The sequence below is a fragment of the Daphnia pulex genome, chromosome 11, assembly GCF_021134715.1.
Source record: "Daphnia pulex isolate KAP4 chromosome 11, ASM2113471v1".
Classification (NCBI taxonomy): domain Eukaryota; kingdom Metazoa; phylum Arthropoda; class Branchiopoda; order Diplostraca; family Daphniidae; genus Daphnia; species Daphnia pulex.
Window position 1 is genome coordinate 1,161,258 of NC_060027.1, and position 23,653 is coordinate 1,184,910.

General features: G+C 40.4%; 8 protein-coding genes across 19 annotated transcripts; 7 read left to right on the forward strand and 1 right to left on the reverse strand.

Moving 5' to 3' along the window:
• Positions 1–207: 207 nt before the first annotated feature.
• On the forward strand, positions 208–1,966 carry LOC124207416 (beta-1,3-galactosyltransferase 5-like). The gene is made up of 3 exons (XM_046604866.1): positions 208–1,278; positions 1,366–1,570; positions 1,663–1,966. Exons 1-3 carry the CDS (start codon positions 399–401, stop codon positions 1,877–1,879), a joined length of 1,302 nt encoding a protein of 433 aa, XP_046460822.1. The 5' UTR covers positions 208–398; the 3' UTR covers positions 1,880–1,966.
• A 42-nt stretch (positions 1,967–2,008) lies between these two features.
• Positions 2,009–3,783, forward strand: LOC124207417 (lactosylceramide 1,3-N-acetyl-beta-D-glucosaminyltransferase A-like). Its single transcript, XM_046604867.1, has 3 exons — positions 2,009–3,143; positions 3,225–3,426; positions 3,511–3,783. Exons 1-3 carry the CDS (start codon positions 2,309–2,311, stop codon positions 3,767–3,769), a joined length of 1,296 nt encoding a protein of 431 aa, XP_046460823.1. The 5' UTR covers positions 2,009–2,308; the 3' UTR covers positions 3,770–3,783.
• A 449-nt stretch (positions 3,784–4,232) lies between these two features.
• Positions 4,233–7,159, forward strand: LOC124207419 (beta-1,3-galactosyltransferase 5-like). Of its 3 annotated transcripts, none has more exons than XM_046604870.1 (5): positions 4,233–5,751; positions 5,818–5,880; positions 6,221–6,362; positions 6,433–6,663; positions 6,986–7,159. In XM_046604870.1, the coding sequence occupies exons 1-4, from the start codon at positions 4,887–4,889 to the stop codon at positions 6,644–6,646; spliced, it is 1,284 nt and encodes a 427-aa protein (XP_046460826.1). In that variant the 5' UTR covers positions 4,233–4,886; the 3' UTR covers positions 6,647–6,663; positions 6,986–7,159. The 3 variants fall into 3 exon arrangements, with proteins under 3 accessions (XP_046460826.1, XP_046460827.1, XP_046460825.1); XM_046604871.1 differs by lacking the exon at positions 6,986–7,159 and adding an exon at positions 6,760–6,876; XM_046604869.1 differs by lacking the exon at positions 6,986–7,159 and having other exon boundaries at positions 4,234–5,751; positions 6,433–6,876.
• A 362-nt stretch (positions 7,160–7,521) lies between these two features.
• LOC124207421 (SEC14-like protein 2) lies at positions 7,522–9,732 on the forward strand. Its single transcript, XM_046604872.1, has 11 exons — positions 7,522–7,663; positions 7,732–7,845; positions 7,904–7,973; positions 8,064–8,107; positions 8,183–8,300; positions 8,395–8,607; positions 8,680–8,760; positions 8,838–9,037; positions 9,108–9,253; positions 9,325–9,476; positions 9,552–9,732. Exons 2-11 carry the CDS (start codon positions 7,789–7,791, stop codon positions 9,656–9,658), a joined length of 1,188 nt encoding a protein of 395 aa, XP_046460828.1. The 5' UTR covers positions 7,522–7,663; positions 7,732–7,788; the 3' UTR covers positions 9,659–9,732.
• A 147-nt stretch (positions 9,733–9,879) lies between these two features.
• LOC124207418 (SEC14-like protein 2) lies at positions 9,880–12,508 on the forward strand. Its single transcript, XM_046604868.1, has 14 exons — positions 9,880–10,043; positions 10,136–10,244; positions 10,321–10,390; positions 10,456–10,499; positions 10,581–10,650; positions 10,725–10,768; positions 10,838–10,958; positions 11,026–11,061; positions 11,134–11,307; positions 11,385–11,465; positions 11,565–11,767; positions 11,828–11,979; positions 12,044–12,195; positions 12,263–12,508. The coding sequence occupies exons 2-14, from the start codon at positions 10,194–10,196 to the stop codon at positions 12,346–12,348; spliced, it is 1,284 nt and encodes a 427-aa protein (XP_046460824.1). The 5' UTR covers positions 9,880–10,043; positions 10,136–10,193; the 3' UTR covers positions 12,349–12,508.
• Positions 12,509–12,628: 120 nt separating this feature from the next.
• On the forward strand, positions 12,629–14,676 carry LOC124207412 (lactosylceramide 1,3-N-acetyl-beta-D-glucosaminyltransferase-like). 2 transcript variants are annotated; one of them, XM_046604856.1, is made up of 4 exons: positions 12,656–13,342; positions 13,443–13,562; positions 13,632–13,833; positions 13,907–14,676. In XM_046604856.1, the coding sequence occupies exons 1-4, from the start codon at positions 13,198–13,200 to the stop codon at positions 14,160–14,162; spliced, it is 723 nt and encodes a 240-aa protein (XP_046460812.1). In that variant the 5' UTR covers positions 12,656–13,197; the 3' UTR covers positions 14,163–14,676. The 2 variants fall into 2 exon arrangements, with proteins under 2 accessions (XP_046460811.1, XP_046460812.1); XM_046604855.1 differs by having other exon boundaries at positions 12,629–13,562; positions 13,907–14,668.
• Positions 14,677–16,002: 1,326 nt separating this feature from the next.
• Positions 16,003–18,078, reverse strand: LOC124207414 (spidroin-2-like). Of its 7 annotated transcripts, none has more exons than XM_046604863.1 (7): positions 17,930–18,078; positions 17,804–17,858; positions 17,657–17,686; positions 17,489–17,566; positions 16,895–17,416; positions 16,225–16,807; positions 16,003–16,138 (listed from the first exon to the last, which is right to left on the reverse strand). In XM_046604863.1, exons 1-6 carry the CDS (start codon positions 17,951–17,953, stop codon positions 16,236–16,238), a joined length of 1,281 nt encoding a protein of 426 aa, XP_046460819.1. In that variant the 5' UTR covers positions 17,954–18,078; the 3' UTR covers positions 16,003–16,138; positions 16,225–16,235. The 7 variants fall into 7 exon arrangements, with proteins under 7 accessions (XP_046460819.1, XP_046460818.1, XP_046460820.1 ...); XM_046604862.1 differs by having other exon boundaries at positions 16,225–16,787; positions 16,875–17,416; XM_046604864.1 differs by having other exon boundaries at positions 16,225–16,429; positions 16,781–17,416.
• LOC124207423 lies at positions 17,296–23,270 on the forward strand. Of its 3 annotated transcripts, XM_046604875.1 has the most exons (7): positions 17,296–17,426; positions 20,028–20,184; positions 20,261–20,915; positions 21,381–21,501; positions 21,566–22,329; positions 22,404–22,607; positions 22,668–23,270. In XM_046604875.1, exons 5-7 carry the CDS (start codon positions 22,065–22,067, stop codon positions 23,207–23,209), a joined length of 1,011 nt encoding a protein of 336 aa, XP_046460831.1. In that variant the 5' UTR covers positions 17,296–17,426; positions 20,028–20,184; positions 20,261–20,915; positions 21,381–21,501; positions 21,566–22,064; the 3' UTR covers positions 23,210–23,270. The 3 variants fall into 3 exon arrangements, with proteins under 3 accessions (XP_046460831.1, XP_046460832.1, XP_046460833.1); XM_046604876.1 differs by having other exon boundaries at positions 20,028–20,915; positions 21,384–21,501; XM_046604877.1 differs by having other exon boundaries at positions 20,028–20,915; positions 21,384–21,501; positions 21,570–22,329.
• The last annotated feature ends 383 nt before the right edge of the window (positions 23,271–23,653 follow it).

Sequence of the window (23,653 nt, forward strand, 5' to 3'; positions counted from 1 at the left end):
ACAGTAGCACTTGTGCTTTCAAATTTCCTCCGGGTCCACCATGCATCTCAGCGGTGATTTTCCAACTAATGATTGTGTGCCAAGTACTATTATACCTGGACCGCTATATAAGATTATTGCGTCATCTGTCGTGTGTTCAATTGTACACTCGGTTGCAACACGTTGGGCAACAATCTATTTTCAAATTTGTCTTTGGCATTTTAGTAAGCTCAAAGCAACGTCGTCTCTGGCCACTTGAGTAGTTCCTTCAGAATACAAACAGTCTGTTGGTAACTGGACAGCATTTCAGTTTGTTTTAAAATTTCCACCCAATAAAATTAGCGTCAACTAATGTTTGTGCGAATGAATACGGAATAGTGCGACAGTTTTAGATTAAAAACTCGATCCGTCTAGTTATTATGGCCGTATTGGGAACTGAATTTCGAAAAGGATTTATTCTGCTCAGTTTAATTGGCATCGTCTACATTTCGCTGACTGCTTACAAAATGAACAGCGTCGCGGAATTATTTCAAAGTGGCGTCCATCTTCTCCAAAATGAAACGCGAAATTACGCTCAACAATTTATCCATTCAGCCCAAAAGAAAAATCCATCACAAAAATGGTGGTCTGATCGCAATTTCACCGTTATCAGTCGCGAATTTTTCCAATACTTGGCCAGCCAATTACGTGGCACACCTTATCCCGGAGCTAAAAACTACACCAACTACATCGTGGCCCAATCATGGCTCAAACCATTACCCGGTGTCATACCTTTGCGACCTGATTTCGGGCCGGTGTTGAACGACGTCACTTCATTCCGATATCCAATCGAAATTAAATCGTGTCGACAAGACGATAAGATTCGTCGCACTAACGCTTCCGGACTTTTTGTGGCTGTTATATCCGCACCGGATCACTTCGACAAACGAAATCTCATCCGCCAAACATGGCTGCGCCAATTAGAACAAAAGCAATCGAATCGCTCGGTGATTTTAACTGGCCACGGTTTTATTCTCGGCCTGACAAAAGATTTGAAAATTCAAGAGCGGATCAAAGTGGAGAGCAACAAGTTTAATGACATCCTCCAAATTGACATGATCGATCATTACTTTAATTTAACGCTGAAAGATGTCGGTCTATTGAATTGGCTGAATAAAGATCACTGCCGGGCGGATTTTGTGCTGAAAGTAGACGATGATATCTTCGTCAATGTCCGGAATTTGATATCGTCCATGAAACCTCTTCATCCGCCCGAGAAAAGTCTTTACGGATCCGAGACTGACGATCGGCCACAACGAGGTAAGATTTAAAACATTTCCATTAATTGATTTTAATAATAAATGAAATAATAATTTTTGGCAACCCTGTAACGGATTTTTATTTTAGAGGGAAAATTCAAAGTTAGTTTGGAAAACTGGCCTTGGATTAAGTACCCGATTTACGTCAGCGGAGGCGGCATGATTATTTCCGGAAGTGCTATTAGCTCCTTATTAGCCGCTGCTCAAACCACGCCCTATTTCCCGTTCGAGGATACTTACCTCACCGGGCTATGCACTGGCAAAGCGGGGATTAAGGTGCGCTGCTCCCCAAGGTAATAAAACCTGATGAGCCCGTCAGATTATTATTCCATTACCTGTTTTTTTAAATATTTTATTTTATATTATTCGTATCCGAAATGAAAAGCTTCTTTGTGATGTTCGATTATGGTGACGCCCCGGAACCTTGCCATGTTCGCAACTCTGTTTCGTGGCTGACGGATTCCGCGGAACATTTCAACAAATCCTATTGGGCCACTCGGGACTTTTATAATAACGTGACGCAGTGCATCTTCCAAGGACCGGATGGTGAGAATCAGACGGCGGATCCGACGGAAATGATTCATTTCCCTTTTTCAAAGTGATCAATGATAATAACGATAAACAAAGCGAAAGATGTAGTAAATTATTTTGGAAAGAAACAATTAATAAAATATTATTTGGCCAACCCCATTTACAATTGTGATAATTAACTTAGTATTTGAAAATACTAATTAATTCAATCAATTCGAGTCATCCCCGAATGGGTAGAAAAGAAAGGATTAAACAATAGCTATACGTACGTGCTCGTATATTTGAGGTGTGACGTAGTGGCAGACCTTTACTAACTGATGAAGCTGGACGGAGTAACGAAGCATGAAAATGTAGAGGAAAATATCACGTGACATTGAATTATACAATATGGTAGTCGGTATGCTTGGTGTCGAAATGTTTACAACGCATTAGCTTGCTATACACCTGGTAGAAAAGGTGGTAGCCTATAGATTATTAAAGGGCGTCGTAGTGAAACCATTATGGTATCGGTACTGAAACGAATTTGGCCAAGTCTCTCGCTGATTGCCCTCGGTTGGTTAATGGCAATTATTATTTGCTATTTTCTGCAATCACCTGCCTCGAATTCTCCATCCTTCATTTCTTCTCGGTGCAGTTCTTCTCCTTGTAAACCGATCACAAGTGCCAGCATAACCATCGATCGGGATCTGTTTAATTACCTGAGTTATTATTTAAGAGACGCAACGTATGGCGGTGTCGAAAATTACACTCGATTCATGACGGCCCATTTGGGTCTTAAGGAGCTGACTAACGTTGAACCACTTGTGACCGGCATGGGACCAGTTATCAACGACGTGACTTCCTTCCAGTATCCCATCAGCATCGCTCCATGTCGTGAGAAAGTCAACAACAACACGAACCAGCGCACCTTGTTTGTGGCCGTCATCTCGGCCCCAAACAATTTTGAAAAGCGCGCCACAATTCGTTCGACATGGCCCAGTCATTTGAAAAATCAATCCAACATCAACAGACAATTGGACGTCGTGGGATTTGGTTTCATTGTCGGACTGACAAACAACAAAACTGTCCAGCAGAAACTGACCGAGGAGAGTGCGAAACACAACGACATTTTACAGGTGAACGTGCACGACAAGTACAGGAACTTGTCAGTGAAAGCGGCTGGTCTGTTGAATTGGTTAAATTCTCGTTGCTCGCCAGTTGACTTTGTTTTGAAAGTGGATGACGACGTCTACGTGAATGTCCATAACTTAGCGACGGTTCTTCATTCGTTTTCACCACTTGAGCCTAGTATTTACGGTCACAAGGCCGGAGGAAGTCATCCATCACGGACTGAAGGTATTTACCTTTATTATAGGTTTCTGATTTTACAATTTTATTAATCATTCTGTTATACTTTAATACCGTTGGACGACTCAGGTAAATGGCCGTCAAGTTTTGAGGATTGGCCATGGTTCTGGATCCCAAATTATTTACAAGGCGCTGGAATCGTCATTGCCGGAAGTGCCGTCCGTTCACTACTAGCAGCCGTGCAATCAACTCCTTATTTCATATGGGACGACATTTACCTCATCGGACTTTGTGCGGTTAAAGCCCGGCTTCCCATCCGGATTTCCAATCGGTATAGGCATCAAGCAACCATTTTCCCTCTTATTAAACTAAAACGCTAAAAATTAAAATTAAAAATTATTGTTATTATTTTTAGGTTTTTCGTCGATCGGCCAAATAACCCAGCCGACCCTTGCTTTGTGCGCAGTGCTGTAACGTGGACAGTGCGATCAGCAGATCACATGAACTCATCTCACTTTGTCAGTCACAACTTGTACCGAAATCCAGCAGCCATCCATTGCATTCTCCGAAATTACGCGAAGAACAACAAGACGTTTGTGACATTTTCTGAAAGCGCTGTAATGGAGCCGGCTATTCCATCAGAATTCCCTTTCGAGTTCATGAATACACCTTGACAAATGTTGGAAAATCTTATAGTTATCACTAATGTCGAAAAGGCAAATTCATTCTTAGGCAAATATTCTAATTTAACTTGTCGTTTCTCTAGTGATCATTGAGGTATGATGTAAGGCTATAGGGGAGACCGCAGGTACGACAAGCCAAAATTGCCCTGTGTAATTTACTAATACCGGCATACCTGCATATTAGATAGTCTCGTGTTACTTGTTGTATCGACTGCACCGCTCCTCAGGTGCTCACCTAAGTTCAGGTTATTGATTTAAAAAATAAAGGACGTTGGAAAAACTACAATTAGAGATACCGTAAACAAACACGTAGAAATATTTTTAAAAAAAATCACATTAAAGTGTTTACTATTTCTTATCTTATCATCTTATCTCTCCTTGGTCGTACAAATATACACCGAAAGCCTTGTACGTACACTATCCATGGACGAATAGAATGTAACTCTAGTCCACGTCTTGTCTCGTCTTTACACTGAATTTCAGGTGATGCTCAGCTCTTTCCTTTACGAATAATTGATAAGCAACTTCCGCCCTCCGCCCTATAGTGCGTTACATTTTGTCGAGCTGGTCGTGCATCATATAGGCTGATACAGAAAAAGGTTTATCCAGATCAGCTGCGCTTCTGTTGACAAGTCGACAGCGAGCTATACAGTTTCACCTGTATTTGCTCTTAGTTCAGATCGTCTATTTGTGTTCGTATGTAGTTCCTATTTCAACCTACGTTCCGACATTTCTCCTTGGACAGTTTTAGGTCAAATAGAAGGTCAAATTCCGTAACTAACAACAGTCTAATTACTTTTAAAAATATAGGCTGATGTTGCAATCGATGCTGCATAAATAATGGACTAATGCTTTGCGGCTGTGCGCATATGCTGGCGAGACACGGTGATGTCATTGGCCTGTAAATAGATCAAACTATTCGCATCGAAAGCCTTTCCATTTCAGTGTCGTGAGTCGAAACAGTCGGTTAAGCAAATTGCGGTGTGGAATGTTTCCAAATAGTGCTGTGTTGCTGTAATAGAGTCAACGTGTGATTAACCAACAACCGTGTCGTGCGTGTATAATACCTAGTCAACTAATGAGCGGAACTTGATTAATCGATATCAATATGAGCGCTACTACTTCGATCGGCAAAGGTTTGATTTTACTCTGTTTCATTGTCGTCGTCTACATTTCACTGGCTGCTTACGAAATGGACAATACTAATGTAGGCCAGCAGCTCATTCAAAAGAAAATTGTTCTTGCGTCCAATTCGTGCGCCAATCCCGCAACTAACACCGTCGAATCTCCAGGTGAAACGAATAAACCAGAGCAGGTGGTTGATTTGACAGTCATCAGTCGTGATTTTTTCCTTTATTTATCTTCCCACTTACGTGACACCCCCTATGCTGGAGTTAAAAATTACTCAAATTACATAATAGCTAAATCAAAGTTAAATCCTTTACCCGGTGTCATACCTTTGCGGTCCGATTTCGGGCCGGTGTTAAACGACGTGAATTATTTTCGATATCCAATTGAAATTCCAAAGTGTCGTAATAATAACGTGGCACACCTGAATGTTTCTAGTCTATTTGTGGCCATCATATCTGCCCCCAATTACTTTGATAAACGCAACGTCATCCGCCAAACTTGGCTGAGTTATTTACAAAAGCAGACGGATCTCAATCTGGCCGGATTCGGTTTCGTCGTCGGATTGCCGGAAGACCAAGAAACTCGGATGAAAATCGAGGCGGAAAACGACCAACACAATGACATTTTACAAATTGAAATGAGAGACGACTACTACAATCTGACACTGAAAGTAGTGGGCTTGCTCAATTGGATAAACGATCGCTGTTCTCGGGTGGATTTCATATTGAAAGTGGACGACGACGTGTACGTCAATGTCCGGAATCTAAGAGAGGCTATGAAAAATCTAAACTCATCCGAACAAAGTGTGTACGGATCCGTGGTCTACAATCCACCTCAAAGAGGTATTTAAAGACTTTAAATCTTATTGTAAATAACAATTTAATTGAATAGCATTTTTAAAAATCTAGGTGGCAAATGGGAAGTTAGCTTACAAGATTGGCCATGGAATAATTATCCTCCTTACTTTAGAGGTAATTTGAATTAATTGTTAAAACATTTTATGCATTTTCGTCTGCTTTTCGGCCAAAATGCAAATTAGGTTGTGTAAACCTTTTTTAAAGGAAGAGAACGAAATTCTCTTTTGTCTCCCTCCCCCAAAATTCAAATTCCCGCGGCGATGGAAATCCATGATGGCCGCCAAAAAAATTTTCTCGAAAAAGGGGATGGGTAAGGAAAAAAGAAAAGGGCAAGATGGCCGCGCGAATGTTTGACCTTCAGAGTGATGTACCAATAGGGTTCAAGTTCCACCCCTTTTTTATGGGGTTTAAAACATAAAGGAGAGTCATTATTGGTCGATTTTGATTTTATGAGGTGCTGCTGTGTTAATGCCGGGAAGTGCCATCAGTTCCTTGTTGGCCGCTGCCCAAACGACACCTTATTTTCCTTTCGACGACGTCTATCTCACAGGACTATGTACTGCCAAAGCGGGAATTAAAGTGCGCCATTCAGATAGGTAGAATTATATCTAGCAAAATTTCAAAAAACATATTTTGATGTTTCCATTTTGTTTTGTGAAAAATTAGTTTTTTCCTTGGTGGAGCCGCTGAGACGCCGGAACCTTGTCACGTACGAACTTCTGTTACGTGGTTGACGGATTCAGTCACTCATCTCGAGAAATCTCATTGGGCATTTCACGATTTTTATCAAAATGTGACGCAGTGCTTCGTTGTGAGACTAGACGGTACCAACCAGACGGCGGATCACGAAGAGGCTATTGATTTTCCTTTTTCAAGTTGATAATTTGAACTAGTCTAGTAAGTCTACATCTTTGAAGAGGATATAAAGTTCCCAAATTAACTTTTAATGAGCATCTTACTTTTTTACTTTCTTTTTTGCGTCCTTTTCCGGAGAACTTCATTTAACATTATTAAAGTTACGAGATAGTGGGTGTCTTCTCCCATTCGTGATGTAGTATACATTTGACTAAAGACAAGACTTATTCTGTCAATAATAAATTGTAAACCGGCTAGAGAGATGTAGACTCAGAAGAACCATCGCATTTTTACTTCAATTTTATTGATGATTCGGGGTTGTTGTGGGATTGCTCTAATTTTTTAAATCAGTTTAAATTATTAGTTAGACAAAGTAGGCCGCATGACTAAACAAAAAGGCTACCGAAGAGGATTTAAACGAGTTCAACGGAGAAACTTATTGGACATTATTTAATCAGCAGCAGTGTCTGTCAGGGGAAGAAAAATGCTTATGCCTTTTTGATAATGTACACCTTCCACCTGCTTTATACAAGCTTGAAACGGAATGTGCACGGACTAGAACTCGTTTTTTTTACCCCCCAGAACCCGCTCTCGCCTACGTATTTTTCATGGACTAATCTAAATTTTTCTACCCAACTTTCATCTCATCCAACGTGTTTAAAGTTATTACCCACTAATTATTTTCGTTGCTTTTACAATCAACGATAGAATGGTTTGTGAAATTCCATGCGAATTCGTGACATTTCTTAGAACATCAACGGGAATGTTATTCACGTTTGACATACCAGTTTCGATCGGGAATTTTACGTGGGAAGAGATTAATCATGGGTCAGAGAACAGCGGAAAAAAATCAAAGGCAACGTCTGAGCCAACAGGTTATAGCCCCGAGAGATAGAAAACAGTTTCGTGATGTTATGTAGCATTCTTCTTAGAACAAAAGTCCCGTTTTATTGTCCTAGTTTCTCCAAAACAAAATCAGTGGCACTGAGAATCTCGGACATAGAAGTATCGTCAATTTTGGTCTATTGATTGTTGAACTACGGTAAGATATATAAATTTCGTGTACCCGTCAATAGAAATGTAAAATGTCGTAAAATGTTTTCCATTCAGAGCGCATGTGTCTTCCCCGTGATTGAGTTCCTTAACTGACTCCAAAAGTGGATCGAAATGGATGCTATTACTCCAGACGAAACTAGTGACAAAAAGAAACTAACGTTAATAGAGGTAAGCACAAATTGACATTAAAGATGACAATTATTAATTTTTTTTATTCCGCTTTCAGTTTAAGAAAAGGATTCAGGATTGCAAATTGATTGATCAAAGAGATGAATTCATTCAAAAATGGCTTGTCGGTAAATTTAAAATTATCCAACATTTATTTTTCTGGGCTCTAAAATAATTTTTCTTTTCTTTTTAAATCTTAAATGTCGTAACTATTGTAGCCCGATCTTACAATATAAACGAAGCAGAAAAAATGCTTAGGGCAGTGAGTATATATTTAAACACATATTAGGCTACAGATGGACTTATTTTACCTTAATTGCCGTGTTTGTTAATCAAGTCATTGGCATGGCGAGAAACGAACGGAGTTGATGATGTCTTAAAATGGACTCCACCTGAAGTAATCCAAAAATATGTATCATATGGAAAGATTGGCCATGATAAATTTGACTGTCCCCGTAAGTGCATTCTGAAGCTGTTCTATTTATTGCCCTCTAAAGTTGCACAGAGTTAAGTATTGGGTCTAAACTATTTTTCTATTTTTGATTACAGTTTATATTAGTCTTCAAGGTCGGATAGACTACCGAGGAATTCTGCAATCGGTCACCAGAAAAGAATACATGAAATTCCACAACTACAATCAAGAAAAATTGATGCAGGATATGCGAGAAGAATGCTTGCGCACAGGAAAAAACGTTGCTTACCAATCATCGCTGATCATCGATGTGGAAGGCCTTTCAATGAGGCAAATTGTATGCAAATCAGGTATAATAAGCACTCCGACAGACTGGCTTTTAATTACTATAATTGTGTGGTTTGATTATTCTCGATTTCCAGCTGTGGACGTAGGTACTGAGGCAGCTAAAGTGAACGTTTTGAATTATCCTGAAATTGTTCGTCGAATATTCGTCATCAATGGTAAAGAATTTTGTATAAAACTTGTGACTTATTTTTTGACATTAAAATTGATTTTTTTTTTCATTCGTAATCATCAGCTCCGAAGTTGTTTACGGTCATCTACAACATTTTAAAACCATTTGTGGCGCAAGAAACCCAAGCAAAAATGAGAATTTTCGGTTGTAATAAAGAAGAATGGAAGGCCGCTTTACTTGAGGAAATCGATGCCGATCAGTTGCCCGCATTCTATGGTGGCACGATGGTCGATCCTGACGGTGATCCAAAATGTCCTAGCAAGGTAAAATGTTTAAAACTTTTTAATCATTAGCGCTGTGGCTCTTACAGGCTCTTGTTTATTGTTCATTTAGTTCAACTTTGGCGGAGAGGTCCCTCATTCATATTACCTGAGCAACAGCGCACCTGTGGCTAAAGATTACATGGAAACCATAAATATCGGAGCAGGCGGATCGAAAAAGCTGCAATACAAAATTGATGTCGCAAATTCAATTTTGAGGTATGTGTTGTATTTATTCTGGTATGCGACGAAATAAGTGGGTAAGACTAACGCGGTTCGATTTTCAACAGGTGGGAATTTATGACTGAGGGAGGAGACATCGGCTTCAGAGTCTATTACAAGAGTTCCGATAAAGACACAGATGACTTGGTACCTTTGAGCAGAATTGAAAGTCACCTGATCATGGAAGAAGGCGAATTCATTTGCGCGAATCCGGGTCAATGTACAATTCAACATCTATTATAATTATTTGTCTAAAGAACCAAACGTTAATTTGATTTTACACTTTCTTGTCTAGACGTGGTGATGTTTGACAACACTTTTAGCCTCTTACGTTCCAAGAAACTTCGTTACCACATCGTTGTCGATCCTCCTGTTTCTGCAAGTCTAACAGTTGTCGGATAAGAAAACAAAATTACGTTTGTATACGCTTCAGCTCAAGTATTTCCCAATTAATTAATAAACAAATAGGAGTCAAACATGGTGCACCTGACGATCTCTATGGACGGTGGGCTCTGTGATACCAAAGTATTGCGACATATGTTCTCAATATAGTGAAAGGAGTGGTTTGAGATTGCGTTAAATGGGTTACAAAGTCAAGGGCGACCAGCAATGCGGGACAGAAATCAACTAACGAAATTTCACTTTCGATGTGATTCCAATTCTTGTCAGTTAGTTGGTGTTTGATAGTTGCACTACTTACACATCATCTGGGAGTCTGGTACCATTTACTTCACATTACAATCAGAAACTTCAGCGGTGCTGCTTACAGCAGATAACTAATACACAGGTAAGCCGTAAGCGTTAAAACAAATTTGAGTAATTTTACGTAACGTACCATCATCCGTATTCAATAGCTCTTAATGTGTTGTTTCATTCTAGGTGGACAATATCAGTGGGGTCGTCACGCATCTTACTGGTTGCTATTACTTGTATCATCATGGACGTCATGCAGTATCCTCCGGGAAATCAACGGGTCTTCTCTGTTCAGGTAAGCGTCAACAAATCCAACAAATGTTCTCGTTATATTCAGCTTTTCAACCTGTCTCAACAAAATAACGGCAAAGTGCGGAGATAAAGGAACCTGTTATGGCGAGCGACAAGACTGCAACGGCAACTATCACTTGACTTCTCTTGGTATGGTTCAGTCTAGTGTAAAAATAGAAACCTGTATAATTAATTTATTTTTTATATGCTCATAGCTCCGGGCACTGATGTGAACAAGGTTGCAAAAGCAGTTCAACAGGTAAGTTGGTGTCGATTTTCCCACTGACCGCATTTCAATAGAAAATAGCCTATCAGCTAATTAGAAATCATATGCGTCTAGATGAGAATTGCAGTGGGTGATTGCCAACTGCCCGATTACACTGACCAATATCTTATTAAATGGCTAAGCGGTAAATATTTTCACTCTGAAATATTATTTTCCCCATGGAGATTTAATTGATTAAATTTTACGTAAAATAAAAAGTGCAAGATTTCGATCCGGTTAGAGCCGAGAAAATGCTCAGGCAGGTAAGCTTTTCGAACGACTTCAAGTATTCATTCTTTTCAGTCTAATAATTCCCCTGTAAAAATCTAAAGTGCTTGGAATGGCGGCGATTAAATCGAGTAGATGAAATCCTAGACGTTTACACACCCAGTGAAGTTTTCAAGAAATACTATTCTGATGGACAAGTTGGATTTGACAAATGTGGCTGCCCCGGTAAATTATATAACAGTATAGCTTCATTTTAAAATCACTTAATCTTGTCTTTCCGTCGCACCTGCAGTCTTCATTTCTGCAATAGGAAGAGTTGACCCTAAAGGTATATAGAGTCCATAGGATTTAATCAAGTATAGTCATTTATAACTGATACTATATTTTTTATCCGATTTAGGAATTTTTTTGAGCTCAGTCAAGAAAGAACATTCAGATTTTTTTATATGGCTGGAGGAAACGTATGCCAGACGAGGCAGAGAAGCAACTGATGGCACCGGCAAACAAGTGGGAATGAGTACAATAATTTTAGACTTTGAACATTTTTCGATGAAGCAACTGACATGTAAAACAGGTAATAATGCATTACTACTAAGATGGTACAGTAGAGTGCAAGCGTTAGTCTTAAAATCATCAAATCTTCCTTTACAGTGGTGCAACAAATGTTTGAAGTGGTCAAGATAAAGACGGGCTATTATCCAATGGAGAATCGCCGAATTTTTGCCATTAATGGTATTCGAAAAATTTTACAACACACAAACAAATTAAATCTCCAAATTAAAATGTTTTTTTTTTGTTTGTTTGTTTTTGTATATTTTTTTAACGAGAAAGCTCCGAAATTATCCTTTCAGTTAATGTTTACCATGGTGAAACCGTTTGTACCTGAGTGCGTGCTTGGGACAATTAAAGTTTTCGGTAGCAACAAGGCGGAATGGACGGCCGCTTTGTTAGAGGAAATCGACGCTGATCAACTTCCTGCATTTTACGGCGGTTCCATGACCGATCCTGATGGGGATCCCAAATGTCCCAGAAAGGTATTATCTTCAAGTCCATTTATTGAATGTTGTTGGCTAATCCTCTATGAAATGTCATAGTTCAACATGGGTGGAGAGGTACCTCAGACGTATTACCTGAAAAATAGTGCACCTGTGCCCAAGGATAACATGCAAACAGTAAACATCATCGCTGGTGCTGGTGGACGGAAAAAACTGAAACTCAATGTCACCATCGCGCGTTCCGTATTGAGGTATATTGGATCATCTGGTTAATACCGATATAATCTTGGCTTCGTTAAAACGTTATTCAAACAGGTGGGAGTTCATGACGGAGGGAGGAGACATCCGATATCGAGTCTACATCAAGAAATCTAAAGGAAACGTTGTCGATGTAATTCCACTTGATCGAGTTGACAGCCATTTGATGATGGAAGAAGGCCAGTTTACTTGTGACGAGCCTGGCAAATGTAAGTTACACTATTGTTCTGCTGGTTTGCGGATTCACGTCTTTAATTATTTGGAATTTGCGAATAGATGTCTTCGAGTTTGACAACACTTTCAGCTATCTGCGAACCAAGAAACTCCACTATCACATTTATTTCGATCCGCCTTATTTATAGAAAAAACAACAACGAAAAAAAAGTAGAAAAGTGATTGGCAGTAAAACGGTTAGATTTTCAATGCAATAATCAATAATTCCGGTAATTTATTTATTATTTAAAGAATTATTTATAAAATCCTTTGTAATACCCATGAAATCAATAAAGCAGTGGGAATTTGCTGGTTTTTGGTTACATGTTCTCTGACTTATCAAGCCAGCTTTCGGTAATCAAAGTATGGCGCTACGCCAGATGTTTTCCTCCCAATTGAAGCTGTCTAAACATCCAACAATGTAGGCATATGTCTAGTTGTCAGGGTTTCAGTAGCCAGTACGGACGCAAAATAAATACCAACATGGTAAGAATAAAACTGAGAAATATTTCCATAATGATTGCGTTTGGTACTCTTTTGACATTTGTGGTTTACCTGTTCTGCAGTTTAGTTTGTTTGATGAGGGAAACCAATTCAATCGTTAATTTTTCTTGGCTTCACTCGTTTCCCTCCCCCTTGTTTGAATCTCCAATAGTCGGCAAAATGACAACGAACGATCAAACGGACAAGAATGTCATAACCATCGATCAGGATCTGTTTAATTACCTGAGTTATTATTTAAGAGACGCAACGTATGGCGGTGTCGAAAATTACACTCGATTCATGACGGCCCATTTGGGTCTTAAGGAGCTGACTGACGTTGAACCACTTGTGACCGGCATGGGACCAGTTATCAACGACGTGACTTCCTTCCAGTATCCCATCAGCATCGCTCCATGTCGTGAAAAAGTCAAAAACAACACAAACCAGCGTACCTTGTTTGTGGCCGTCATCTCGGCCCCAAACAATTTTGAAAAGCGCGCCACAATTCGTTCGACATGGCCCAGTCATTTGAAAAATCAATCCAACATCAACAGACCATTGGACCTTGTGGGATTCGGTTTCATCGTCGGACTGACAAACAACAAAACTGTCCAGCAGAAACTGACCGAGGAGAGTGCGAAACACAACGACATTTTACAGGTGAACGTGTACGACAAGTACAGGAACTTGTCAGTTAAAGCGGCTGGTCTGTTGAATTGGTTGAATTCTCGTTGCTCGCAAGTTGACTTTGTTTTGAAAGTGGATGACGACGTCTACGTGAACGTCCATAACTTAGCGACGGTTCTTCATTCGTTTTCACCATCTAAGCCTAGTATTTATGGCCGCAAGATTGCTGGAGGATCTCCACTTAGAAATCACAGTTTGTTTTAGAATAAAGTCTGTCAGAGAATAATATTTCATTAATAATATTACCTAATCTCTTCACCAGGCAAATGGCCATCAAGTTTCGAAGAGTGGCCATGGTCCCGGGTTCCAAATTATTTACAAGGCGCTGGAATCGTCATTGCCGGAAGTGCCGTCCGTTCACTACTAGCAGCCGTGCAAACAACTCCTTATTTCATATGGGACGACATTTACCTCATCGGACTTTGTGCGGTTAAAGCCCAGCTTAAACTTCTCACGTCCAATAAGTAATGAAAATCTTTAGTGAACACGGATCTCATATTAATTATTATCGCTGTGATTTAAAAAAAAATTCAACAGAATTTTCGTCGATCGACCGAATAACCCAGCCGACCCTTGCTTTGTGCGCTGTTCTATAATGTGGACATCGCCATCAGCAGATCATATGAACTCATCTCACATGGTTACCCAACATTTTTACCAAAGTGCAGCCAATCAACGGTATTGCGTTTTTAAAACTTATCTCTTTGGACCGAACGAAACTTTGGGCGCCCTTGTCGATAGTCAAATAAGCGAGTCAGCTCTCGCCTCAGAATTCAATTTCCGACCTATTTGATTTCGAAAGTGGAAAATCGGAATTAATGCTGATGCAAATTTTGATTTAGTGCCCGATGTTTATGGTTTCGTGACTACGCTTGAACAATATACATACATATTGAAATTCATTGGATGTGTGTCGTGTCAACCCTATGCCCATATTTGTATGCAACGTTATGTATACATAAGATATCGGAATATTTTGAATTTCCTATTATGCAAACTCGCAAATGCTTTCCCTTTATCTGCGATGATCCATTACACTGAATTTCAGTTTAAATGAAAAAAAAACTCTAATATGCTAAGTTTGCGTTATGGTAATGACACGACATGTATGTATAACCTTCGTTACGTTCCAGGAATAAGAGAAAAAACAGTTACAATACCTTACCTTTGAAATAGTACGTCCCAAAAGGAAAGCAAAGTCGTTATTGGACGTTATACAGGCGCTAGTTTCCACATCTGATTGTTCTTACTTCTTGTACATATCCTCTCGACCCTACAGCTCGATGAGGTCATAAAAATGTTGGCTGCCATAAGAAATGACATCTGTAAACGGCCGGATTTCCGCGAGGTGAAAGTTTGCCGTTTTCATCACGACGACGCCATCAGGTAGAAATATATAATTCGGCTTTACGCCCCGTTTTATTTCGTCATTGCTAATGACACCCATCCAGTCAAATTTTCCTTCCAAATGACGACATACATTTTCAAGGAAATTTTGAAAGTGTACAGTCCTATTGAACTTGAGAAAACCATACACAGACATAATCAAATATGACTGTCGGTATTGATTTCAAACTTTCACTCGACCATTTTAGGCATAAAAAGACTACGAATGTGTTGATTTGAACAATATGTATGCTGATGTGATGGTAAAGAATAGTATACATGTGGTTTCCTATCGCTGTTGTATGACGGCGCACTCTTTGTGACTTATGATTGTTTTGAAAAAGGCTTTCACTTTCTTTTCTGTTACACGTCCGCGTCCTCAGTCATCGATCACGGAGGCCTCTGTCGGCACTAGACAGTTGACTACGTAAATAGGACATTCAGAGCTGCATGTTTGCTTTTCTGTGGTTTGTGTTTCTTTGAAACCACAAAAATGAATTTTGTTAGTCAAAGAGGTTCTGAGAAAATTATGATGTGGGGGATTTGGTCTAAAAGTAATTATCTGCGGGTTTCGTGTACATTTTTACTTTTATCTCTTCTGTGGAACGGGGTGAAACTTATTGAAACGAACTAAAAATATTAAAATTACTCCCTATCCTTTCAGCGGATGTCGAGTGCGGATGAGAAAACCGCTTTAATCGTTTTCGATCGTTTGGATAGGATAGGGGTCGATTTTTTATAATATCTATCGATTTCTTGATCATGAATAATTAGAAGAGAAGTGTCGTCTGCAAGTTTTAAGCATGACAGCAGCATGGTCGGACAAAGCAGCGTGAACAAAGTTTAAGATAACAAACAAAAATGATAGCATTCGAATTCAGCTGAAGGTAAAATCACGAGGTAAAATACTATGTGAATGCTAAAGTATTTATATGTTTACAATCTATCTGGATAGCAATCGTTGGTTTATGCGAAAACGTGGAAACAAAAAATTTTCTATTTGCTGTTTTGCTCTATACTTCTAGAGATTAAAGTTGACAATTTTTAAAATAATAAAAAAAAATTTGATAATTTGAAACACAATTTGATTGTGAGGCAATCATTCAAGTGTGAAAATGTGGAAAACAATAATTTCAATAGTAATTCAACTTCTCTCTAAAAAGCTAAGTAAATTTTACGATCAAGCAGGACTTGCTGAGGCACCTACTGGCCAAGTTAAATTTGTGCCCATTTAAAAAGTACAGGTATAGATTTTCAAAAATGTGTATTCATGTGCAGGATTGATTTACATTAATTGATGGCTTATAAACGTCTGAATAGGCACTTGTTGGGAATAACTCTTTATACAAGTCGACAGGTCTAAATAGTATTGGTGAAGATCTTCTGCCAGTGAATAAGAAAAAAAAAATCATTAATCAAATTCTTTAATTATTTTGCTAGAATGATTATTGCAGATTTGGATTGCTAACCTGCTGTTAACTTAACGACCATAACTGGCTCCTAAAGAAGCACCTTGGCTAGCACCATGACCACCGGCCATGGGAGCTCCGTGAGAAGGAGCTGCGGGAGCCGCATGTCCGCTATAGCCTCCAGAAGAAGAAGATGATCCACTACCATATCCCCCGGAAGCCGGAGCGGGAGCTACGTGAACGGGAGCTGCGTGAGAAGGAGCTGCGTGAACAGGAGCTGCGTGAACAGGAGCTGCGGGAGCCGCATGTCCACCATAGCCTCCAGCGGAAGGAGTAGATGCCCCAGCACCGTATCCTCCGGAAGACGGAGCCGGAGCTACGTGAACGGGAGCTGCGTGAGAAGGAGCTGAGGGAGCAGCATGTTGTCCACCATAGCCTCCGGAAGCCGGAGCGGGGCGATTACCCTGTCCTCCAGCAGAAGGAACACCACCATAGCCTCCAGCTGAAGGAGCAGATGCTCCAGCACCATATCCCCCGGAAGCCTGAGCGGGAGCTACGTGAACGGGAGCTGCGTGAGAAGGAGCTACGTGAACAGGAGCTGCGTGAGAAGGAGCTGAGGGAGCAGCGTGTTGTCCACCATAGCCTCCGGAAGCCGGAGCAGATGCTCCAGCACCATATCCTCCGGAAGCCGGAGCTGCGTGAACAGGAGCTGCATGTTGTCCACCATAGCCTCCGGAAGCCGGAGCTGGAGCGGGGCGACTACCGTGTCCTCCAGCAGAAGGAACACCACCATAGCCTCCAGCTGAGGGAGCTGCATGTTGTCCACCATAGCCTGCAGAAGGAGCGGGAGCTACATGCCCAGCAGATTGTCCACCATATCCACTTGCTGCGGGACGAGCTGCGTGACCTGCAGACTGACCACCGTAACCGGCTGGACGAGGAGCAGCTGGAGCTACAGCGGCATGGCCACCTCCGTAACCAGTTGACGAAGCAGCGGCCTGCCCCCCGTATCCTCCAGTCATCGGACGAGATTGGCCTTTACCTTTTCCCGATGGACGAGGAGCAGCTGGACGAGGAGCTGAACCGTATCCACCTTGGGAGCTTCCATATCCGGAACTAGCTAAAGTGGGACGAGGAGAATGCCCACCGCCCCCGTAACTGTTTCCGGTCATCGGACGAGCTGGTTGACCACCCCCGTAGCCACCCCCGTGACCACCACCCGATTGCATCGTGTTGTACCCGCCACCACCTCCTAAAATCAGGTAATATCCGTCAATTTTTATTACAGATATTTCGGGATTATTTGGTATTGTTAATTAATTACCTCCGCACGGTACCATGCACATCACCTGTCCGTAGACTTGGGATGACTGAACGTAGGAACTCATCATGCTACTACCGCCTGAATGAATCGATTGAAATTAAATAACTAAAGTGAAAGTCTTACATGCGCTGATTATAGATTGTTTAGTAGTTTCAGCAGTTGTGTTACCATAGCCACCACTTCTGCCTCTGCCTCTTCCTGCATCGACAAACATTAGGGTTTTTATTAGATGATTAGTTTGACAGCAGTTACAATTTGAGCGGAATTAATTCTTAGTAATAAATTAGCGCAACAACGAATAATATCTTCACTTACCTTTTTTGGTGGCGTCAATCGACGACACTAGAACCGCCACCACTGCCACTGCGCACTGAAAAACGAAAAGAAAAATGAGGATATAAAATCCTGGCGATCCTAGTCGAAAATCTATATAAAACCCACCAGAATCTTTGAAAAGGCAAGCATTTTCTTTCACGTCGCTCTTTTGATCTGCAACTGAAGACCCAAACATCATCCGTCGCCTTTTTATAGACCCACCATTCACGCTATTTGAGAATAGGGAGGAGCAAAAAGTCAACTAGGAAAAGTTTTCATACCTTTCTCGTCTTGCTGTGTGTTCCCTCCCACCTTTTCTAGTATCGGGTAGAAGGAAAAATCTGAAGAAACTTTTTGTTTTTTCTCGAGAGAGAAAATAAAGAGAGAAGCGCTTCGCCTCTTCACGGCCGCGTTTCGTGATCAACCTTCAGCTCACTCTCTCTTTTCAACGCGCGTTTTGTTGTCTCCCTGCAAAACGAATGTGTATAGATGCGCGCTCGGTATCTATACGTGCCGTATTGTTTCCCACGCGTGCGGGGGCTGCGGCCAACGAGAACCTTATTGTCTTGATAGCGCGGGCCCCGCGTCATCACTTATTATGACAACGAGAAGGTGTGCTGCTGATGGCCCGCTATGACCCGCGTGAATTCTTTTTTTCTTTTTTGTCCCGCTAGATTCAATAACTGTTATTTATGTAACCTATAGAGTCGGTGAACAGGAGAATCTTGATATTGACGCCACACCTGGAAAATAGTAAATGTCTAGATTTCATCAGGCGGGTAATTGAACGTTATTCAACGTTGGAAAGTGGAGATTATTACGTGAGCGCAGCGCTGACCTGTCGTCTTGGCCCCATACAATTCGTGCAGGGGACCATGGCAACACTTTTATTGCGAGAGAGGTGGATCATCATCAACGGCACGACATTTATATACACACGTATAATTTGCGTCAGAATAAGGGGAAGTCACGATCATCCTGGAAATATTTACGCCTACGAGTCGAAATAACCGAAAAACCGAATTTTGACGAATGGGATTTTCTTTTCCTCGGCGGAACGAGACTCGTCTAAGTGGCCTCACCGCGATATATGAGCGAATGATTCCAACAGAGTTAATTGACAACATGTGAGAGTGCCAAAACTTTACCCAAGCTACAAGTATAGGATTTTCTGTAATTACAAACAACTGATTATTATATACTGGTAAAGTCTGTTGGAAAAAGCACGCTTGCTGGTGTGTAGATTTCTCCATTCTCCCACGTCTTTCAACAGCCGGCAGGTCGGATGGAAACACACACACACAAAAAAAGAGAGAATTAAAGATGAGACGACTAACAGCGTCCAAGATTATAGGCGTCGACTCTTCTCTTTTCTCGTTTTTCTTTCTCTCTCGTTGCGGATGAATCACGTAAGACTTTCACTCAATGCAGATAACGTTTCGCGGTTTTAATTTAAATTTACTTTTCAGTTTGCAATGCTAATCGGTCGAATGTATCCGATTCGCAATACGTTTCAAATTTTGTTGTTTTTGACCGTAAAACTATTAGCACGACAATACTGAACTTATCGAATTTTGTTATGAATTAAATTTTTTATTAGTTTCAATTCTGACTTGATTCATATGTGTAATGATTGCGCAAGTTTCTCATGGATCAATTCCGCACGGACGATATGAGCGACCCGAGAGATGAATAATGCTCCTTTCTCTTTTCTTTTGATCGACACATGCACGCAATAATCAAGGCCTTCGTTGTTGACTCCTACAGCTTTAAAAAAACAACAAAAATTATTCAACCGACTCAAATTTTATTGGCGAAAGTGTCCACATGGAACAAGCAACAGCAGATCTCCGACTGATAAAACGGCCGTCAGAAACAAAAAAACAGATGTTGCATCATTAACCTACATTTCTTTATTACAGCCAACTTTGATGATTTAAAGAAGAGGCCTTTTACTCTACAATAAAACACATTTTTGACAACTCTGAGTGAGAGAAAATTGCATGAAATGAAAATTAAATGACATATAAATGAAAATGAAATTTCAACTCCAAAAAATTAGTCGACTAATTTCGCCATTCGAAAGCTCTGTCATTATACTTATCATTTCACGTATAATTATAATCATTATCAAATCGCAAAAAAGACGAAATTAATGTACTTGAGTTAGTTGAATTCAGATACGGTCTAATTTTTCAAATGCTATACTATCATCCTTCAACAGGTTTCAAACACTATGGTCACCTGTACACACGCAATTCACCTGAGGACTCTTTTGCGTGTCACCAGAGTAGGCGGCGATGAGGCGCGACAGAGGCTGCGGAGAGACCTTGAGTACACCCAGCCCAAACTGGCACATCCTATATACTGTGCGGAGAAAGGTGATTTATACGTTTTACGAGTAACAACACGCAACTCTGTTAATTCTTTCTCTCTGAGTTATCTTTTTCTAAACAGGCGATTGCACCTGGTGCCAGAGGGAGTGCTCAGCAGTCTGCCAATAAATCAGTATTTTCTGATTGAAAAAGAAACTAAGCGGAACCCATTCCGATTTCCAATAACCACCGGAATGATTGAACTGTCACCGAAAAAGTGGAATAAGACTGATGGATTGAAATGTGTCAAATCTCCAATACCACAAGGAATAATTATATAGAGCGAAACTGTTTTGACGTCCAGCCAAGTGGAATCAAAATCCAACCGCCTCCGTATGTCGCCATCCGTTTGCATCCATCCAAGGCTGCAGTGTAAACAGATCGGAACTTGAGTTGCACAGTGTTTCTTTGAGCAAGTTAACTCGAGGACGTCACGGATCCCATCTTTTGACTATACAACAATGCCCTACAAGACGTTGAAAAGTCACGAGAGGGCCCCCAGAATGCAAACAAGCTCACCATCACGCCGAAGGCACTTGCGGGATTTCTGATCGTTGCCCTGTACAGCCGAAATCGACGTCATGTGAGATCACGAAATTGTTCCATTTCACAATGATTACGCTGCTAAACGACAGCTCAGGTCATGAAAAACATCTGCTACAAGAGAGGACTACTACGTATACAGGAGATGTAACATCTTATACGCATCATGATGAACTGCACTATGCAAATTAAAGGTAAGGAAAAAACCTTCGAGGATGCAGAAGTGCCTATAGAAAAGACGAAAGGGTTAATGGCACACACATCACTGCTATAGGCGCATCTCGGAATTTTTTCTTTCCGAGAAAACTAGCGGTGTAATTTTGGTGGGGTCGTGATTTCATACTTTCACTTTTGCGCCGACACGCCAGCAGATAGAGAAAGAATTTCGAAAAGAAACAATAGCTGGATGTAGTATATGTATGAACTTAAACATTGGGCGGTACTATACTGCGTAGATTTGTACATATGACCTTTTCTCCAACTGATGCGGTTTTACCCGTTTCAAATCGAGGGATGTAGTTTACACGTCAATAATAAAAGCTCGATTCAATAGAAAAGTTTCATTAGATTCTGTCAACATTTTTATTCTGTCCGCTGATTTTGCTTTTTACAAAAATATCACACACCCACGCTCCATTCACTTTTATTCCCTTTTTTAGCAGGAATCCATCAACCTTGTACGCGGATCACATTTAAAATGACCGTAACCCCATTACTTTGGCTATGAATAGTTGAAAAACTCGTCGGCTAGTGCATTGTGGTACTTACAGAGGTAACTAGGTACGCATCTTTCAATGCCGTATTAAATTACAATCTAATCATCGTTCCATCTTTCCAAAAAAAGGTAGAATACTAAGCAGGCTACGTGTGCAGCCAACTTTACAGGACAGCAAGAAGCATATAAGTCATCATAAATTCGAGACGTGGAAACCGCCATCAATGCGTATAACCGTGACCTCATAGAAACCCAAAATAGACGCCTGTAGGTGTCACCGATTAGGCCTAACAGTAAACCCGCGTACACTTTCACCTTTCAGCACTCCCACGTTTTGTACTGTAAGTAATTCTTCATCTTTTATGCTGGGACGATGGCGTCCTTGATGTTTCCGTGCCATTTTTTCTTGATGACATAGTTTTAAACATGGTTGTAGATATAATGGTTCCCACTGTCTGTGTTATAAGGTCCCATAAGAAAAAAATTGAAAGTTCTCCGTCAATGATCTTTCCTCAGGGCATGGTTGCTACGAAAGTGCTGCCATCTGCCCACACAATCTCTAACTGAATGGCTTACTGCAGAAACGAAGAATTCACGTTTTAATGGCGGAAATGCAGATTAATGTAAAATGTCACGCAAACCATGTTTCGTTTTTAATTGTAAATCTTCTTATAACAAAGAAAATGAAAGTCTTGCGTTTTTCCATCCACCGAAGTTGTGTCTAAATTCCTGGCAGGAAATTATTAAAAAGCCAGGACTCACTTGCCAGTCCAGAATTTGCAGTATTCATTTTGAAGAGAACGACATACTCAAAGGGAGAGAAATTCAAGGCGTGTTTTACAGTTATCCGAAATGGAAATTAAAATCAGGTGCTCGGCCCAGTAAATTGCTAGGTATTCTCAAATTTTAATTATCCATGACAATGTTAAGTTATACTAATACTGCTAATTCTGTATGTTTCTAACAGGAAATGATGTCAGCGTACTCGAAAGACCTGCTGCAAAGAAGTATGTTCACAGTGATAGGTTTAAGTCACCATATCGAAATATAACAGCAAAGTCTAAAGCTGCTAATCCTAAGCTGCAGTTGGACAATCAATCGTTTTTGTCGAATAACAACACCAATGTATTGATCCCATCACATGCAAAGAAGTCAACGTCAAATAGCATAGGTAAATTAAAAACTAAGTGTAATAAGATATTTTTTAAAAACATGACATGTTATGTTACAGCTATACACCAACTTGACGCTGAAAAAGGAAAAGTAAATGATATGGAAGCAGCTGAACCTGTGGCATTACCATGTGTAACAACAGAAGACATGTTCCAGGAACCTACTACTGAAACACTCCTACACATTCCACCAATATCTTGCCAAGAGTGTAAAGAAACAGTTGTTTGTGAGGAGGCTGATTTGCCAGACGATTTCACTGCAAAGCAGTACACAGCTTTTCGCAATAGAGGAGGACTAATTTTTGTTACAATCCCAGTCTTTCAATCAATACGGGAAGTGGAAAAGATTATTTCGTCTCAATTTGAAGATGACGGTCATTATTTAGTGAGAGATAGTTACGAAATTTGTATGTCAAAAATCAAAGTACTCAATCTTTGTCCTTTTTTTTGTGACACACACCGTGCTGACTCGTATCCTTATTTAATAATGGAATTCGTACAAGTTAGATATCATTTTGAATCAAAGCGTTTTCAAGAACGTAATTTGGCAGAAGTTGATAGTAACGTGCGACAAAATTTCAAGATGGCAAAACTTGCTTAATTTTTTTTTTCTAAATGTAAATTGTATGTATGTTAATACACATTACAAGTTATAAATTGAACCAATGAAATCTATTGTTATCATCTGAAATTAATCTTAATTAGAAAATCGTCAATCAATCTGTTTAACGGATGCGCAAAGCCGCAAAGTACGCATAGCTCTGATTTGTTTACGAGGGACTTGGAAAATTTCTGTGTTGTTTCAGTGTAAGCTTCCACCCTTCCAACACCAGGTCGCGGGGCTGTCGCAGCAACCAAAGATCACAAAAAAATCAGCTGCCTTATGGGACCTTATAACACAGACAGTGGGAACCATTATATCAACAACCATGGTTTTAAACTATGAAATGGGCCAGTGTGATGTTCTGTCTCGATTTATTCACCGAGTCTGAAACCATCGCTCGTTTTCTATGTGAAACTAGGAGACGAGAAATGCGAAAGTTGA